At 39.4% G+C, this 19,140-nt stretch overlaps 1 protein-coding gene across 2 annotated transcripts; it reads left to right on the top strand.

The window, feature by feature from the left end:
- The first annotated feature begins 726 nt into the window (after window positions 1–726).
- Window positions 727–4,111, top strand: zic1 (zic family member 1 (odd-paired homolog, Drosophila)). Of its 2 annotated transcripts, none has more exons than XM_031304887.2 (3): window positions 727–2,005; window positions 2,429–2,592; window positions 2,996–4,111. In XM_031304887.2, exons 1-3 carry the CDS (start codon window positions 1,045–1,047, stop codon window positions 3,194–3,196), a joined length of 1,326 nt encoding a protein of 441 aa, XP_031160747.1. In that variant the 5' UTR covers window positions 727–1,044; the 3' UTR covers window positions 3,197–4,111. The 2 variants fall into 2 exon arrangements, with proteins under 2 accessions (XP_031160747.1, XP_031160748.1); XM_031304888.2 differs by having other exon boundaries at window positions 728–2,005; window positions 2,999–4,111.
- The last annotated feature ends 15,029 nt before the right edge of the window (window positions 4,112–19,140 follow it).

Genomic DNA, 19,140 nt, shown 5'->3' with positions numbered 1-19,140 from the left:
TAGCAGGGAAAGGGATACATTGATAATAACAGACCTTTAAAGAGAGTGATGACAGTGGGAAGACTTTATATCAAAACTCAAGGTTTCCCATGGGAGTTCCTAAGGAAAGACGTAAAATTCTTATCACCATACCTGTACGTGACAGGCGTAATGAGGGTCCACCTTTGAATGCTATAAGGGTTGTTTACATCCTGGGAGTCCATAGTTGCAATAAATTAAATTATTGTCATAATTCATTCTTCAGGCATTGCCTTTGTTTATGTATCAAGCTCATGCCAATCGTCAGATAGATAGATAGATAGATAGATAGATAGATAGATTCTACAAAAACGTTACCAATTATCACACCAAAGGGCTTTGCTTGGCAATCTAATATCCCCAGGTTAACAAAGACAATGTTACACATTTGCTTTACAAACTGTTAATGCAGTTTGTGGCTGCAAAACGTGCGTTGACTTTCTACAAGGCCAGTTTGTTGTCTTGTGTTTCTCAACTTTTGTTTTGCTGTTATTCAGCCTTTTTACCAAATCCAAAGTCAGCAATCTCCCAATATCTGGGATTGATGATGCAAAGAGGCCAATAGAAGTGTGGGCCCTGCATCGTGGATTGTTATTTGGTGAGTGGATGTTATTTGGGGGAAAAGGGGCTCCGCCAATGAGCGCTTAGCTCCGGGGTCACATGACTACCCCCCTCCTCTCCCATTCATCAGGGCTGGACTGTGTTGTCTTTTCAATTCATTTATCTGCAGGAATGATTGCGACTATCAGTCTAGAGCTCACCGCCTGACTGAGGAGGTGAAAGTTGCGCCACAGGAAGATAAACCGCAAAAGACAATATTGCATGTATACATGATTTTGCGTGTGCATCGGATGTGCATCGATATAGGGGAATTCCTCGCGTCTTAAAAAGTAAACAGAAAATCGGTGGATTTGAGAGTTTGCTCAGTCGAGTGAGGTCCAAGAGACATAGAGAGGGGGAGGAAGAATATCTGTGCGTGCTTTTTTGATTTCTGCTCTCAGTCGTCTCGGCGAGTCTAGACTGAAGATGCTCTTGGACGCAGGACCGCAGTATCCCACCATAGGAGTCACTACTTTCGGCTCCTCGCGGCATCACTCAACAGGCGAAGTCACAGAGAGAGAAGTGGCGTTGGGGATAAATCCGTTCGCCGATGGGATGGGCGCCTTCAAAATAAACCACAGCTCCCACGATATTGGCTCCGGACAAACGGCGTTTTCCTCCCAGGCGCCCGGCTACGCAGCAGCCGCCCTGGGACACCATCACCACCCGACCCACGTTGGCTCTTACTCCACGGCGGCTTTCAACTCCACCAGGGACTTTCTCTTCAGAAATCGGGGTTTCGGGGACGCCACCGGGCCGCAGCACAGTTTGTTCGCCTCCGGAAGTTTCGCAGGGCCACATGGACACTCAGATGCAGCGGGGCACCTGCTCTTCCCAGGGCTCCACGAGCAAGCGGCAAGCCATGCTTCTTCTAACGTGGTCAACAGCCAGATGCGGCTGGGCTTCTCGGGGGACATGTACGGACGGGCCGACCAGTATGGCCACGTTACAAGCCCACGGTCCGACCACTATGCTTCGACCCAGCTGCACGGCTATGGCCCCATGAACATGAATATGGCCGCACACCACGGAGCAGGGGCCTTCTTTCGATACATGAGGCAGCCGATCAAACAAGAGCTCATCTGCAAGTGGATCGAGCCGGAGCAGCTGACAAATCCCAAAAAGTCGTGCAACAAAACTTTTAGCACGATGCACGAGCTTGTGACCCATCTGACTGTGGAGCATGTGGGGGGACCAGAACAGACCAACCACATCTGCTTCTGGGAGGAATGCGCCAGAGAAGGAAAGCCATTCAAAGCCAAATACAAACTTGTAAATCATATCAGAGTACACACCGGCGAAAAGCCCTTTCCGTGTCCGTTCCCTGGCTGTGGCAAAGTATTTGCTCGCTCGGAAAATCTAAAAATTCACAAAAGGACTCACACCGGTAAGAGCCGCTCAGATTACCCGCTTTTTTCCTGCCAAATCCATGTTGACAATATCCAATCCCAAATATGCATGCGATCCGGGTTATTATTTTTTAAGGCAGCTGGAGTCCATTACTGGCATGTGATTCAGTGCAGTTGTCAACAGAAAATATTTCATGTTATTTTTAAAGTCTTGTGATACATATTTAAATGTAATTAAATGAATTAATCCATAAGCCTAAGTGGCTTAAGTCAAATTAATTCGTAGTCCATAAGTAAGTCGAGTTGTCTGTCTGTCAAATTTAAAAGGCTGCCTTTTTATTATTTTACTATTATTGCCTTAGTCTGTTTCCACACGTTAAACATCTTTACAATAAATTAATGTAAAATATGGAATTTTGAAATCCAGTGTTAAACATTGTATTTATGTTTTCTTTATGTAGGTGAGAAGCCTTTTAAGTGTGAGTTTGAAGGCTGCGACAGGCGATTTGCAAACAGCAGTGACCGCAAGAAACACATGCACGTCCACACGTCGGACAAGCCCTATCTCTGCAAAATGTGCGACAAGTCATACACACATCCCAGCTCCCTCCGAAAACACATGAAGGTAAAAACCCCGATGGCTTTCATTCTTTCTCAGTGATTTTTTTTTTGACAAAATCACAAAATGTTAACAGCTTAAAGATGTTTTTGCAGCTTGACTGGAAATGAGAATAACAACCTTTATCTTGTGTAATATTGTGAGAAGAGGTCCCAGCTTTTTTGTTTTTACAGAAACAGAGAAACATAATTTGCCTTGACATTTTCTTTCTTTCCTTCCTTTCAACCGACAAATCAGATTAAGATCTTAATGAGAATAATAATGTTGTGGGTATGGTTTTTGCAGATGTTCAAAACAGTTTTAATTTCTTTTGATTCATTGCTTATGTCTTGTATTTACACAAAAACAAACTCGGGACAAAACAGCCTTTGCAGGATGCTTTTTTTTTTAAACATTTGTCTTATTGTTGAAGGTCCACGAATCCACCAATCCAGCACCGCAGCCATCTCCAGCGGCCAGTTCAGGGTACGAGTCGTCCACACCTCCCACTATAGTATCCCCGTCCACAGAGAACCAGAGCAGCAGCTCCATATCACCAGCAGCCTCAGCAGTACACCACACAACCAGCCACAGCACGCTGTCGTCAAATTTCAATGAATGGTACGTGTAAATATTTTTGGGGAAAAAAAGAAAGAAAAAAGAGACTGCAGAATTAAAAAAAAAAAAAAAAAAACCTGCTTGGAATCAAAGACTTTATAAAGTCAGCCAGTGAAACACGGACTGAGAAAACACGGGAGGCCCAAACGATCAATTAAAGGCTGTCTTAATGTCAATGAAAGAGAATGCATGGACAAAAAGGAGGCAAGGACAGCCACCGAGTTAAACTTTTTTCCTTCAGTATTTCTTTGAGTCTTTTATTTTTACTGAGAGACTGCTCAGAAGAGATCTCAAAAAAGCATGCTATCTCCGGGTAGAGGCCTGCATTTTTGTACATAAGGATTTCACCAAGTTGGGAAAAAATGTAATATTTTATTTTGTAAATAGTTCTATCACAGTTTAAGGGAATTTGTGAAAATGTGGTCCCTAGATATATGGAAAAACGAGATGGTTTTAAGAATATTGCGATGAATAGACTTCATTGAAAAGAATGTTATAGTTGTGAACCAAATGTGAATTATTCAGTATTACTACAGTCTACACGTCGACCTAACCGACTCTTAGTATTAATGTGCTTTTGTAGCCTATTCAGTGCAACATTTTCGTCCAAGGTCCAGTTTGAGTAGCACAGTATCATTGTTGTTATTTAATGTCATGTCGATAAATCGTGTAGTGAAAGCCTGAAATTCCGTGTCAATCTGTTTATGTACGTGATAAATATAAAATCTCTGTCAATTGCTTTGTCTGAAAGGAAGTATTATTACATGTAAGTAGCTCAATTTTCCATATTTATCCGCATGTAAAGGACCGGTAACATGTTAGAAATGATCGGTATTTATGGAGAAATGCGCTCGTATGTAAAATTTAGTTTACAAAAAAATGTTTGGATACATTTCGTACTATATTAAAGGATTAAAAAATACAATAATGGTATGCCTTGGAGGTTATTGGTTTCATTGGTGTTTGAGGGTGATCTCAACATGGGTGCTGTGTGAAACTAATGGATTGTTTTTATATAGGCTGCATCAAAAATATAATAATTAGCTGCATACTTCTTTTCAGCATAATAATGCATTTAGTACATTTCGATGAAATAATTATTGCATGTTTAGTTGCACAAATAATTTTTTACTCTTTACTGTGTGTGTGTGTGTGTGTGTGTGTGTGTGTGTGTGTGTGTGTGTGCGCGTGTGTGTGAGGCAACATTTCATTTAAAGCTTAAGGTTGTGTTTTAAACGCACTGTCACAACTTCCCTGACAGTCAATAATAAGTAAATTCACTCCCCCGTCTGCATCTTCTGTTTATCCAAAATTAACATCCAACACTTTGCCCTCCAGTAATGTGCAAATTAAATCGATTAATCACGGCGGTTGTTCCTCAGTTGTAAACCGGGATAGTTTGCGTCACTTAATTGTTCGGGAATCTAATTTTCGAATCTAATTTATTTTCTTTGCCGCGTTTGTCGGATTTCATAGATTTGGAGAGAGCTGAGGAGTCAATGTGGCCCCCTCATTGTTCCTGGCTGCAGCTTGCTTGACCGCCCCATTAGGCAGAGATCACATCAGCAGCCGCCAGTGATCATGGTTAACACTGCCAGTGTGCACGGAGCCACGATCTGTCAGTCTGCAGCTTTGTCAAAACTGCTGCACACACCCGAAAAGAAACAAATAGCCAGTTTAATTGTAAAAAAGAATCCATACACACAGTAGCACAAGAAGTGTGTGTGTGTGTGTGTGTGTGTGTGTGTGTGTGTGTGCGTGCGCGCGCGTGCTTTCCCGTTTATATCCGAAGCCAAAATAAGAAAAAACATCCACCATCTTAGATGATTTGCTGAAATATATTGAAATGTATTCATATTTTCTTTTCACGGACTATTACATTTGGAGATAAATGAAGGATGGTAATAAAATGACTTTTTCGACTCTATTTAACACTATCTATCTAGGTTCCAGTGCTGATGCTTCACTGATGCACTGCTATAGAAAAAGACGCACTCCACGCCGAGTGAATTCGTTTGAGAATGTCACATTGCAGCTTTATAGAAAAATGCTCACATGTAACTGGAAATATAAATAGTTTAGAGTGGATGTGTTCAAACTATCTCATGTGGTTACTAGGCTGACAGGATATCCCGCACATGCGCCATATTTAAATGTAAAGCTGATACCAGATTGACAAATATAGAAAAGTAAGCTCAAATCAGTTTATTCATCATTTGAACTTGAGAAAACCCTTTTAAATGTAAAAATTCTATTTTAGGGTCCAGACTGATAATGGTTGAAAAATACTTCCCTGGGATGTATTTGAGTTTTGTTTGTTGGGATTGGTGGTTATTTGCATAATTATGGACTTCAGTTCATAGTTTATCCTCCTTTTTATTTCCCTGCGTGTATTTCTTTTACTGAAGAGAGAAACTACAACCTTTTAGTCCTAACTAGCCAGCCGCTGCTCCTTTAACGCGCCAATATGACAGAATTCAAAGCATGAACCTTGACTGTGCTGTTTAATTTCCACTCCATACCTCTGCCGTATTACTTTACACTGAACCTACACACGGCATCTATATAAAATAGCCTACTCGTAAAAAGAGTCGACGACAGGCTGCAGCGCGTCTCCTATCACACTGCCTATAGAGCTCAGGCGACTACAGATCAAATAGGAGCGCAGGGAAAACATCCACTTTAAATGTATTTACGCTCAAGTCTGGAAATGACAAACACTCAGATATCGGGAGAGCGCAGGCGCCAGCATCATGAATATTTATTACCAGCACTTGTGGCCAGTAAACCGAGCCTGACGTTTGTGTTACCAAGGTAGACACTCTGTAGTTTAGCTGCGCATCAAATATCACACAGAATGGTGGTTCAGCCTCTCACTTCATGTTGTTTTTACACGTCTGAAAGTCAGAATTGTCTGTTTTATCTAGACATGACATTCAGTAGGCTACATCCATACACGCTATAGAATAATGGCAATGCAAAGTGGTTGCATTTTGTAACTTGTGGTTCCTCTTCGTGCCATTTGGATCTAATTTTGCATTTTCTGGAGAGACAAATTGAAGATGACTGTTCCTGTTTTTAAACATTATATGTGCAGATAAGTGCAACTTTTGGAGAGACTTTGTGCAGCCACTGACACGCGGAGTATATAGCCCAAGATTAGAAGGAAGCTATAATCCGTTCCCCTTGATGGATGAGGTGCCCATGCCTCTGCCAGCACTCTGATCTGCATGGCCAGCTGCCGTCACTCACTGAGAACTAAATCGATAAGTTAAACATTTGCAGTTGAGTTTAACTATTGGGTTTCCGGCAAAATGACACTCTACGCAAGAGAGAGGGACATGTGATATCTATTTTTTTACCAGCTCCAAAGTTTAAAACGCCCCAAGTTGCAAATCATGGAATATCTTGCAAAAAATGGTATCGTACCTACTCCATCTGCAGAGTTTAAGAGACCTAATACAAAAAAGGTCAAATTCAAGTCAAGGCCTCTTTAGTTTATTGGCATGCAGACATTTCAGAAACCCTGTCGTATCTGCAGCCATAAAACGATTTAATTGCCAGACTGTGTGTAATGGAGCAATCCATTCCACAGTGCACGTCGAAGTTTGCATACAAAAATAATCCAGACATTGATTTTTACAGAAAATGATTTATAATCTTCAGTAAGAGACTGGACTGGTTATTTTGTTCTTTAGACGTTTGGAAACGTTTTTTTGTTTTTGTTTTTGGCCTTAGCAAGAAGACCAACAGTAAAGATAGAAAAATGTAATATGTAATTGATTATTGAATTTAAATAATATAAAATAGTAATGTAAAAATAATGTGTAAATATCCTACCATGACCTTTAAATTAAATCGCCTATACTCCAACATCAAACTATCCTAAAAAATGTATTGGCACACTATTATTGGCACATAATCCAATATATAAACTATTTCTTTAAGTCTTTATTATTTCTCAAACCACAGGTCGTACATGTATATTTGAGTTGTGTAGTTCAACATCTCTGTTGTATCTGCGGAATAGGGTTTATCAATCTTTAGAAATAAAATGTCAAAACTATTGTAAAAAGACTGTTTTTCATGTCTTATTTCCTTATGATAATCCTGACAGGAGATCGTATAGTTCACAGCTCTTTTTACTTAACCACATCACTGATTGGGACATTAATCTCCGCTTTGCCACTGCAGTCCCAGTGCCGGTTTGGAGAGGGCTCGTTATAGTGAAACATAGGCTCTCGGTGACCCCCGTTGCATCAGTTGTGGTCTCTGACATCCTATTAAGTTTAGACCGTGCAGGAGATTTGTGGAGGCGCTGACACGGTGTTGTCGCGTCCCCTTTGACGTGTTGCTAAATGAGGCCACTCCAATTAGCTCTCTGCGACAGGGTGAGACTGCTGCTGCACACCTCTGCTCTGCAGAACGGGAAACAGTCGCTGTCTGAGCTCTGTTTATTCATTGGGATGTCGAGTGAACGTGCAGCAACGTGATTCACCCCTGAGCTTTGAGCTTTGAGTTTTGGTGGTGAAATGTCTTGCTTAAGGGCACTCCGGCTGTAGTGTCTCAGGGAGGCTGAAGCAGCCCTTAAATCCAGGAAATGGAACATGCAACCAACGAGCGTCCGGTTCCAAAATCTGGCTTATTTAACCCTTTTGCAGCCAGCTTCCCAGTCAGTTAAAGGACTGATCCGTAAATATATATTTTTTTAACTAGTTGAACAAATTGACTTATTTATGAAATATTAACATTTTTCTTTTTTTCTCTTAATTCGAAATACAGATAATGTTGACTTGTGTTTACAAGCATTACAACATTAGAAATCATAAATAACTTAAATGTAGCTGTTAGTTTGTGTATTATGAGACCTGTCCATGAAATTAAGAGTGAGGGCAGTTTCCATTCTTGTTGTTTCTAATTGTGCTAATAGAGCCACAGCCTTTTGTTTGTACAGCCCATTTGTTATAACATAGAGCAGTTTTAATAAATTCATTAGCCGGTATGAAATCAGCACACACTTTTCTGTCATGTGTTGAAAAAAGCGGTATAGCCTACATATGGTGTGTTAATGCGCTGTTCAATGGAGAGGTCTTCTCTCTTACAGAGCAGCTTGTCGACATCTGCTTATCTGATGAGTCTAATGACTTCTTATTTCGCAATGAGGATGACCAGACAAAGATAATGACTGACAGATTTCTACTGATCCATTCCATCATCGCAGTGTTTTTGTCAATGTGCATCATGAGGTGGCCCTGAGGGAAACATGGCTGAAACCATATGAACTCCTCATTTATAGTGACGTAAGCCTGATGCAAACTGATGCTTGGGTTTCATCCTGTTGCATGCTTTGTATCTCCTCCAATTTAACAATGACTCCCAATTAACCCATTTACTATTGTTCTGTTTATATGGCATATGGTGTTTTAAATTAGTAGCAGACCCAAATTATTTCTCACTGCTGGCAAATTGCTCATCTTAGACGCCTACATCCTTGGTCATCACCACTTTTACAAAAGCAGGAATTTCACAAACTAATGAAACAAACTGATTAAGACAGGAGTGTGTGTGTGTGTGTGTGTGTGTATGTGTGTGTGTGTGTGTGTGTGTGTGTGTGTGTGTGTTTTTTTAAATAACCCCCCTAATCAACCTATTGCATCAGTTTTCTTCTAAATAAATTAATTTTCTATAACACTAGTCTATGCTCAGGGTGGTTTCTGGTTTCTAGGTTTAGGTTATAGGGTTGCCAGATGAAAGTGCATCTCTTCAAAAACTTTGCTGTTACAAATGGCAGTCAAAGACATACAAACGTATTCTTAAACTCGGGTTAGCGGTTGAAATATGAAACATCCAGCAGTAGTTTTACATACTGTATTAATACCATGTCAGCAAATGTAACAAACTCACTAGCCTCTGCACAACCACTTTGTCTTTGGGTTGCCTCGTTGTTGTTTTCCTGTTGGGCTGCTGCCCAAAGCCTTCAAATATTTGTCAGAGACAAGGGGCAATAAATACCGGTCGTTTTGCTTGTCTGTTGTTTTGAGTGCAGATATTTGAACTAGAAATTGATTTATTTTTTTTATTTTCCTCACGAGTATGTCATTTAAGGGTGGAAAAAACATGTGTGCAATGAAACAAACTGGAATGTGAATTCCCCTGGTTAGCTGGCTCGTGCATGTAGAATTGCAGCAACTAATGTTAATATCCACACTTTCTTTTTCTGCACACATTTGGTGCTTTGTAATTGTTTTTGGCTCACTATTGATCATGGATTTACATACATCATTAGTCCATCCATCAGTACAGTCCAGAGCACACTAAGGTTGTTTGTGTGTGCATTTCCATTCCTTATTATTGAAGCGTTTACAGAATGGAATAAAACCCTAAATCCTGTAAAATGTTACTTCTCAAAGAAAGCATGTTGATGGCCAGAAGCATGTCTTCTCACTGACACGTCATCTCTGATTATTTTTCTTGACCTTAGCAAAGAAAAAAGAAAGCATTGTGCCATCTTGGATACAGTAGGTATCGACATTATTGCATTTACCAGAAAAGCAAATCAACATTAGACCGTTGAAACACACCGACTGATGCAACACTTCAATCATATCCGATATGTTCCACCTCTCTGCAGTGCAGTCGTTTATAATTATACTGGTATCTCAGAAAGAGAGTGATTAAAAGTCAAATTTGGCAAACAAAACGTGGTATGTGAGGTATCACCATAACAGCGTGCTTGGCGTGGAATATCTCTCACCAGCTGCATCAGCAGGACACAGGTGGAAATGCAACTTGACTGGTGACGGGAGCCAAGAAAGATCTGGAAGCTGAATGTGTCTCTGTGTCTGCCTATGTGTGTTTATATGACTGTGCACTTCAAGTGTTGAACTCAAGCAGGCAAAGACTATTAGCTACCTAATGTTGCCAGAGGATAGATCTGGGAGTCTAGGAAGGAATATGACTCATTACAGAAAAAAAGACAATGAGAAAATTCATTTGGTACAACCATAGGCGTAATTTACAAGGGGGGGGGTTATAACCCCCCAATAATCCAAACTGGCCACTGCAACACCCTCAAATATCTTATCATAATGATGAATGAAACATATTAACCGTTTAAAAAGCATCCAGAAACATGTGTGATGTTTTTAAAAATGCAGAAAGTTTTGAACAATAATAATATTTACATTAATGAAGACATTTGCACCATCAATTGATGCAGAAAAATTCAAAATTCAATTTCCTGAGGCGACCCCAAGACCCAAAATGTTCCCTTAAAGATGAAACAGACTGCCACGCAAGATAGGTGGAGATCTCAACCCCCCAATGTTGAACCCAAAGTTACACCCTTGGGTACAACCGTATATGAGCAGTAGTGTGTCAAAATGAAATGTCATGTTTTACTGAATAAATAATGATCAGCTAAGAGACATGTACCAAACCCTACTCAACAATTCCCGTGTTCCTGTGTGCAGCAGCTGATCCTGTGTGTATCTCTCACCCTTCGATTTGATGTCTTTGACTCCTTGATATCACACTTAACTGACTCAACGTGGTTTAGGTGAGAATAGATGAAAACCTGTGATGTAACAGTCACTTCCAGAAGCTGCAGTGACCTCTGTGCTCCTTTGACAAGGATGTGAAGTAAGTGTGTGAAGGCACCCCTCTAACAATATTAAATACATACCAGGGCTTTTAAAATTATTTCAGGCCACGGCGCTAAGTTTAAAGTGCAGAGAGGTGAGACGCTGGCAGCCCGTGACTGCTCGGTTTCTTGTAAACATCCAGGGTAGTAATACACAATATGCCAACATTCTAATAAGTGAGGAGGAGGTTGAGAAAAGGGCTATTCTGTTAAATGTCAAACACACACCCCAAGCTGAAAGGTCATGTTTTAACATCTTGATGCTACTTTTGCTTACATTTTCATGACTAAAGGTGTAAGGGATCTCGGGGGGAAAAAGCATTATTTTTTCCATATTATAACAGGTCACATTTTTCAGCATGGATAGTGCATGACTCCATGTAAACATCCCAACAGACAAGAAATCCATCTATTCTAACTGAGCGACCAACCGTTAGACAGTTTCAACTGTGATAATTCAATTTGTTTGCTGATAATAATTCCTAAATAAAATGTCACACATTTCCAACATTATAGGGAGCGTGTTTCCCATTAATTCCAGTTGCTCATTGCTCACTCATGGTTTGATTGATAGTGATTGGCCCAAATTTGCTTGGTCCAGGTGTTTGCCGTTTATTATTTTTCCACCCCCTTCAATTAATCACTAATTGGTGTTTCCACCTGCAATGGAAATTATACCACAACTGGGGCCAAAAACCTCACACTGCAACGTTTTGTGGAAAATGTATCGAAATGTTAATCGTTAAATTGCCAGGATTTTGGGCTTAATGAAATATAAAATATCCAAAACTATAACACATTTTCCTGACTGCACGCAGACAGCGCCTGTATTTGTTGTGTCATTGTAGCTTGCACAGCATGAACATAGTCAGTGTTTGAGGAGTTTGAAAATAATGACAACAAATGTCCAGAGCTGATTTCAGTGCTTGCCATGTCAGGGGATTATGTCTTGGTTGAGGTCAGGTCACTGTGTGGGGCTTGACATGATATTTAATGTCTGCATATGGAAACCCTCATTGTCAGAGTGGAATGTGTTTAAATAATGTTGCATTAATAAAGACTTTTTATTACAAAATGTGTCACAAAGTCTGAAAGTATTGTGTTTGTTTATGATGAATCATTCTGAATTTCTCTAAAATATTCACTTGGTACCAAAAGTATTCAAACTCAGGATGTTTTTTTTTTTTCTAATAACATGTAGTGCTTGAACACTCTATGCAGAGTTCTGCTTTACTGAGGTCTCGTAACACCACTGTACTCCACTGAAAGGGCAAGTAAAATGTTAGCACTCACAAAAGGTCAAGTCTCTCCAGAAGATCAAGTTCTGAGAAACAAGGAGGCTTTAACCGACAAATAACATCTAAACGGCAAAGAAAAAAATGTAAGAATGAAGACTTAAATCTAGATGAAAGTATTTCTGGAGCACAGAGGGAAGTGGCATTATACAACTGAATGCAAAGCCACATCAGAACATCAATGTTAGAGCTGCACATGTTGCACTGGTGGTTTATGGCTTACTGGGAACTTGTCAGCAGCTTTTGCAACTTGGAAACCAATGTTGAAACTCTGCATGCTCTGCGAGATGGATCTTCTATAGCAACTAGTATCTTAATGCTGTGATTATAACTATTATACATCATATATTGATACATGATTATAGTTTCAATCCACTGAATAATCAGTCTGTTTACATAGCAAATCGCAGGACTAGTGTTTAAGTGTCATATGACTTGTTATGACTACTTGTTTTTTTATAAAGATACAACAGCCCCCTGCACTGCATCCACACTCAGCTATTTGGTACAAAGCCACGCGCAGCAGTGGTTTGTGTCTAATGGACAAGTGTTGATAAGTCCTTAAAAAGAGCATCCAGCTGAACTTCTCGCTAAAGGTTGTTTCCAAACTTATGCGACATAAGTATCCATCTGTCATCGCTTCACAGAAATCTGCAGCCCCCATCAACAAGCAGATAAATGGTGGCATGTATATATATATATATATATATATATATATATATATATATAAAATATCCAAAACTATAACACATTTTCCTGACTGCAAGAAGACAGCGCCTGTATTTGTTGTGTCATTGTAGATATATATATATCTCCTCCAGTTTTTTTGTATTTTCTGTCATGTAATGAAATAATTGTTTTTATGCTTAAAAACTACAATCTGTAATTGAGCGTCACTGTTGAAACTCTCTCGCTGCACCACTGGCTTTGTTTATGTTTTGATTTATGTTTTTGTGTAAAAAAAAAAAAAAATAGACTGAGATGTTATATATCAGAGTAAAACATCAGATTTAAATGTATAGGAGCCTGCACAAAGTTTTATCCGTTTTGTAATCATAATTTTGGTTTCAAGTTTAATAAGAAAATCATTGGCTGGTTCTTGTCACACAATCTCGTTGGTCCTGTACTTTACCTGCCAGTGCTTTAAAAAAGGAACTTTCCTCTCTCGGTTGTCCTTAATGTATTTAAGTCATAACACCCTGTGACATTAGGTATTGAACTGATAATACAACATGTGAAGAAAAGAGTGAACACAAAAAGCCACCCTCTTCTTTTTTCCTCTTAGTGTTTCACACAGGAAAAGAGATTGAATCAGGATTAGAGTCCATAGAAACATATCTTTAAAATAGTATTAGCATCAAGCACTGTGAGTTAATTATAACCAAAGGGAGTGTGGGGGGATTAGTGTTTTGATCCCTAGCCTTGTTAAACCAAATGGTGACGTACTGTAAGGTTTGAACACTTTATCCCACTGGGTTACACTTGATTCTCTGCACAAGTGCACTGCAGTCTTTGTTCTCTGAGCCTTTAAGAGTAGACAACATATCGCACACCTGCTTATGTGCATTACAAGAGTTATATTAATATATCAGGATGCTGCTTTTTGTCTGAGCCTTCTTCTTGAAAATCAACTTTGACTAATGTCTAATGTTTTGACATACACATTGTATAAAAAAATATATGAATGCTACATGAGGACCATTTAGGATTATTTGCATTCCTATTTTGGGAGGCCTAGATTTGAGCATCTGACTGATGATATGTCATTGACTCCTAAATAATTTCAAAGTTACATCACTCAGTGGCTTTCAGCTGCTTCTGCTACAACCCAACCTCATGGCCACGTGTGGCATTTCTATAAATCACTCATTCCTGACACTTTTGCTGATGGTGTTTGAGTAAAAAGTCAAACATCCATTTTTTTTCCTTCCAAACTTATGTTTCAAACAAAAACATCCAAAGTTTAAAACTATCATTCTTTGTATTTTCTAACTCTTAAAAGTGTTTTTTTTTCTCTTCTTTTGCAATTAAGTTCATTGAAGTTGATGATTGTTGCATGTGCAGATGGTTTTGGAGACGCATCAATCTCTGTCAGTGGTGTAATAATGCAGACATTCCATACTGGGACACTTCATGAGCAGAGGAGGCACATGAGAGGGGGAGTTCCCTAAATCAAATAAAGGCTTGTGTTCTGGCTGAAGTCTGAGAAGCAGCACCCCAGTGAGGATGCAGTTGGAATGAAATTATACGCAGCCCCCTGGTTACACTGTCTGCATTTTTATACATTATAGTTACAGAAACGTTGTTACGGTTTATCAAATGAGGTTCAAATGTAACATGCAATAAAACGCTAATCTTTGTGATGTGGTAGTCTGAACCTGGTTGCTTTAATAATTTGAATCATAATGCGTTTAGAAAAGCATTGCAGTTTAATATTAAGATGGTATTATTGCAAAAAAGACTTTGTATAATGGTCAGACATTTGCCTGCGCAAATAGGGCGTTTTCATATTAATGGTTCTGGTTATGCTTATCAACCTTTCATGAATATTATGAGCAAAAGGTGTTCTTACCACACTTTGTCACACAAACATCAAGCTACTATTTATACCATTTCCCCAGCTTTCTGGTATCTATCTCTTATCTTACATCCACTGAACAATCTGAACATAGATTCCAAAGCCGTAAAATGTTTGGCAGCACTTCTGATTCAACCCCTCGTACCTCCCTTGACTTTGGGTTCTGGCTTGATGTTGACATGTAGAAATTTCTCAAGCAGCACACATTGGACTAACACATGGAAATTATTGGGGCTGCAAGGAGACATGGGATGGAGAGTGATAAGACTGGATGCCCTTCATCTTTCTCTGTGAATACAGGCCTAAGTCAATTTTACTCTCAGCGTGAGACTTTCTCCAGCCCAAGTTTTGAGTAAATCCAATCAGCTGTCGGCAGGATTGAGATGTAGTGTGTCACTGATGACAGAGTTCACTGAACAGCGATGATGCAGTCCAGCATTTTTAATAAGACACTACACTATAAGCTCCTCCTAAAGTAGTAATTATCATTTACAAGGGAATTACGTTTTAAGACTTAAGGAATGATCAAGTAGTTACATACTTTTAGTTGAATTTTACATAATTTGCTCCCCTAGGACAAAACTGACACAGTTGGGTATAAATTTCTATTATAAATTCCATTACCATTTTAATACACTCAAATAAATCAGTAAATTGGACCAAACTCTTTCTGATTTACAACATTAACGTTGTCTGAGACACACTTTTACTTTTTTACAATCACACTAGCAAAAGTGTGTATATTTATTGGCCCTCTGTCCTTTTTTGTGTGTGGCGACAAGAGAATTAAGCTCTGAGTTTGGCATGCCGTTGCTTAAGTGCTTTGGCATAGCAGCGTATAGTATGAAATCCCTCAGTCTGCCAGGTGCGAGCTCCCAAATCATACTTCCCCCAAATGTGCATCAACAGTTTTGACAGGCGGACTGTACAATGCTATTCTACACTCAACAGTGCGGCTGTTTCAAGAAGACAGAGCACACATACATCACATTCATGCGGCCCACCCCACATGCTCATCTTCGTTATTTTTTTTTTTTGGGCACCTTCCCATCTCCACCCCTCTCTCTTTCTCTTCTCTCATTTTTTGATTGGCTTGATTCCATGCTCATTAGCATGTCCCATTATCTTCTGGAATATTCAGGGGAATGTTTCCAGTTGCTGCCATTCCAATTATAATAATATACAACATGGTACATGACTTTCAAGTTTCTGGAAGTGCTTCAGCTTTTTGTCAAGGTCCTCAGTCACATGTGAAGGCTGTAGTTTTTTCAAGGGCATCTGTTCCAAGCTGGCCCAGAAGAGAGACAACACAGCAAAGAGGGAGTGGGGGGGGCTGGAATGATCCACCTAGAAATTGTTGAATCAAATCCTTGCACCTGGATATAATTGTCCTGCTGCTGTGCTGGGAGTTGCCACTGCCACAAAGAGAGCAAATTAGTGGCTGGAAAATGGCGACCTGTCAAGACACGCAGCCTCACCTGGTATCATATTTTACCAAGACAAAACGCTTTCCTTGCATTGCTGGTTAATGATTATTTTGTTTACTGGCTCAGATAAATACACCGCTCTGCATTACTGAGATGATGAGCATAAAATCAAGCCGCACAACACCAAACAATACAGCAGTGTGTAATAGCTCCTCAAAGTGCTAAATGAATAATTTACATGTGAATTAAATCAAATGCAAAATGTTTTAGTTTAGTAATTTAAACCCTTTTTCTTTTGTGTCGATTTATGTTTTGATGCTCATGTGCTTTTTAAACAAAAGATCAGTTGCGCGGTTCAGATAAGTCAACATCTGGTTTGGTATCTTTTGAATTTGCCATATGGATTCATGATAAACAAAGGACTTACATAAATGCCTAATCATCGAAGGAATTAACTGCAGCAATAGTAATATCTATCAGTCTCTTGGGTGCAACCTAACTTTAATCACTTCTTGTGTGAGAGCAGGGGAGTCCTTTCATCCGGATCCTTTCATATCTATAACTTAAACACGCTAAGCCTTTACATGTGCAAACTCACTTATGTGCGGCCGCTTTGGGTCGGCCTGGAGTCTCGCTGATTGTGTGAGGGGAATAGAATTACATCTTCTTAACTAAATAATGCAGTTTACCGAGATGGCAAGGATAAAGAATTACAACCATGGGGGGTCTGGACAATAACCACTAGCATTGATGAATCTTGTGGAAGATAACTCCAGGCTTAAGCATTCCTCCAACAATATTAATAGAATACCCTCTATTTATATTCCTTCATAAATTCAGCTGTATGTGAAGTTTACGGTGTTCATTTTCAGTCGTGACAAATTAGTAGTTGTCACATTGCAAAAAAGATTATCATCCGTTTTTTAATTTAGTTTTTAATCTTGGCAAGTTATCCAGTGCAGAAAACACCATCATTTATCACACTTTTCTCTATAAAAAAATGGCCATCTTGCAGTTTGTATCCCATATGGAAAACATAGTATAAAAAAGCTTTAAAATAAAATGATAATTGCAATCTGATTTTTGAATTAAACCCAGTTATGGTATTCACTTTTATGGATTGGAGTGAAGGAAGACTGTTATATTCTGTTTCTATGAATCTTCATGGGACTGTTATTTTGGGTTGGACCTGGCACGGTGTTAAAGCAATGCGGTCAGAGGTTAGGTGTACAGTGGTTGCTGGGTGAAGCCATACAAGCAATGTGGCAGCTTTGTGGCCTCTGAATGTTTCCAGTGGGAGAGAGAAAGATGTTTTGGAGCTCGAACAAAGTCAACAGCAGTATATGTACTCACATGTTTTGGACTGGAGGCAAAGATTACTACCCTTTCCAACTATTTTTTACAATGGTTAGAGTCTAAATTCAACCTCATTAAATAATGGTTCAGGTGGGTGTAAAATCATCACCGTATTTGACTTTGAGGCATGCTTTCTTGTTGAAAACATTTATTGCAGTAAGAAAACAAGTGTTCTCAGTAATGCACGGGAAACATGCATCCAGTTGACTCATTCACAGACGATGAAAGAGGTTTTGGAGGAAGCAATTGCTAAATCTGAAGTAATCCATCATGGTTTCTTCATCTCTGCACCTGCATGGTGAGGGACATCCTCAGGGGACCGGGGCTATAGACAGTGTGGTGCGTAGTCTAATGGTTGAATCAGCTGGCAGGTGTGCCCCCAAAAGTTTCCTCTGCCACCTGCACACTGGACAGTCCATAAATGGTGTAACTGTTGTATTGCTTAGCTGGACAGAGAGAGACACACCTGGGCCAGGCAGAATTAAATGCTTAATGGGTCTGTCTTCTTCTACTTCCAGTCTGTGAATCTCTGGAATCTCCTTCTCTTTATTTTTAAGCCTCACACGGGCTTTGATGAAGATGCAATAACATACAGAAAAGAAGCTCATCCTCTAACTGTGAAGTTGCTATTAACCTGACAGCAAAATCAAGATGTTTTGATCAATCATCCCATCAGATTGCCATGGATGTCTTGTGATCATTTAGGATACTTGTTGGCAAACCAACATGTGAACAGTAGAGGATAAATGCGATAAACAGTCTAAGTGGCTTTGAGCTGCTAGAGATAAGCAGAAAGCTCAGAAACACCAATAATTCCTTTCAAGTTAGAATAAATTGACCCCTTTCCTACCCCAGAGTCGAGCTGCGGAGCATGAATGGCCATTAGTGCCACCATAAAACAAATGAATCCAGCAGAAGATGCAAGATAGCTGATGCTAATTTCCAACTACAAAATTCAAAGTAAGCAATTAACAAGAAGAAAAGCTCCAGGTAGTTATATTTCCTTTTCTAGCCTTTCTTAAAGCTTCTCCACATTTTATTCACAAATGTAACTCATCAGATCACGATCAATGTCGCATGCTGCATATCTTTGATTAATTTTAGGTTTTACGGATTCAAAAGAGACTTTTTTTTTTTTTTTTTTTTTAGCAGATCAGTGTATTATTGTTACAATAATAAAAATTTTGTAATACACTGATGTTATTATTGGCAGTGTTTCTCAAAACTGGAGACAGACCTTCCATTAACCCTTTCACTTGCTGCAAAGAGGTTGTTCTTGCATATGCCCCTTCACCCTATTTGGCATCACTCTGCATGCATTTACTGTAAAGAGCAGCAAGACTTATAAAGGCTGATAGTGGCACTCAAGCAAATATAGATTTCAATGAGGCAGCTAACAACTGAAAGCACCCACAGCATAGATAGTAGTAGTTATATGTAAGTTGTACGTTGCTAACTACTTAGCCTTGTTGCCATCAGTTGCAGCTACTCTGTGATTCTTTACTACTTTGGAAGTATTGGAGATTAAGAACGATATTTTGAAATTAAGACTTTTGGTGAAGTCATGTTGTATTTTTTTTTTGTCACAGATGTATATGATATATGGCAGAACAATCCTGTCTCCTGCAAAATTACATTCTTATACAACTAAACTGAATT

Source organism: Sander lucioperca, chromosome 23 (genome assembly GCF_008315115.2).
Source record: "Sander lucioperca isolate FBNREF2018 chromosome 23, SLUC_FBN_1.2, whole genome shotgun sequence".
NCBI lineage: Eukaryota > Metazoa > Chordata > Actinopteri > Perciformes > Percidae > Sander > Sander lucioperca.
Note: the sequence above shows the minus strand (reverse complement) of the source record. Positions and strands in the feature narration are given on the sequence as shown.

What these genes read in the sequence shown, in the direction of transcription:
- zic1 (XM_031304887.2), top strand. Translation starts at nt 1,045, where the DNA reads ATGCTCTTGGACGCAGGACCGCAGTATCCCACCATAGGAGTCACTACT. An exon ending in TCACAAAAGGACTCACACCG is followed by an intron (nt 2,006 to 2,428) that starts GTAAGAGCCGCT and finishes TTCTTTATGTAG; the next exon opens with GTGAGAAGCCTTTTAAGTGT. An exon ending in CCCTCCGAAAACACATGAAG is followed by an intron (nt 2,593 to 2,995) that starts GTAAAAACCCCG and finishes GTCTTATTGTTG; the next exon opens with AAGGTCCACGAATCCACCAA.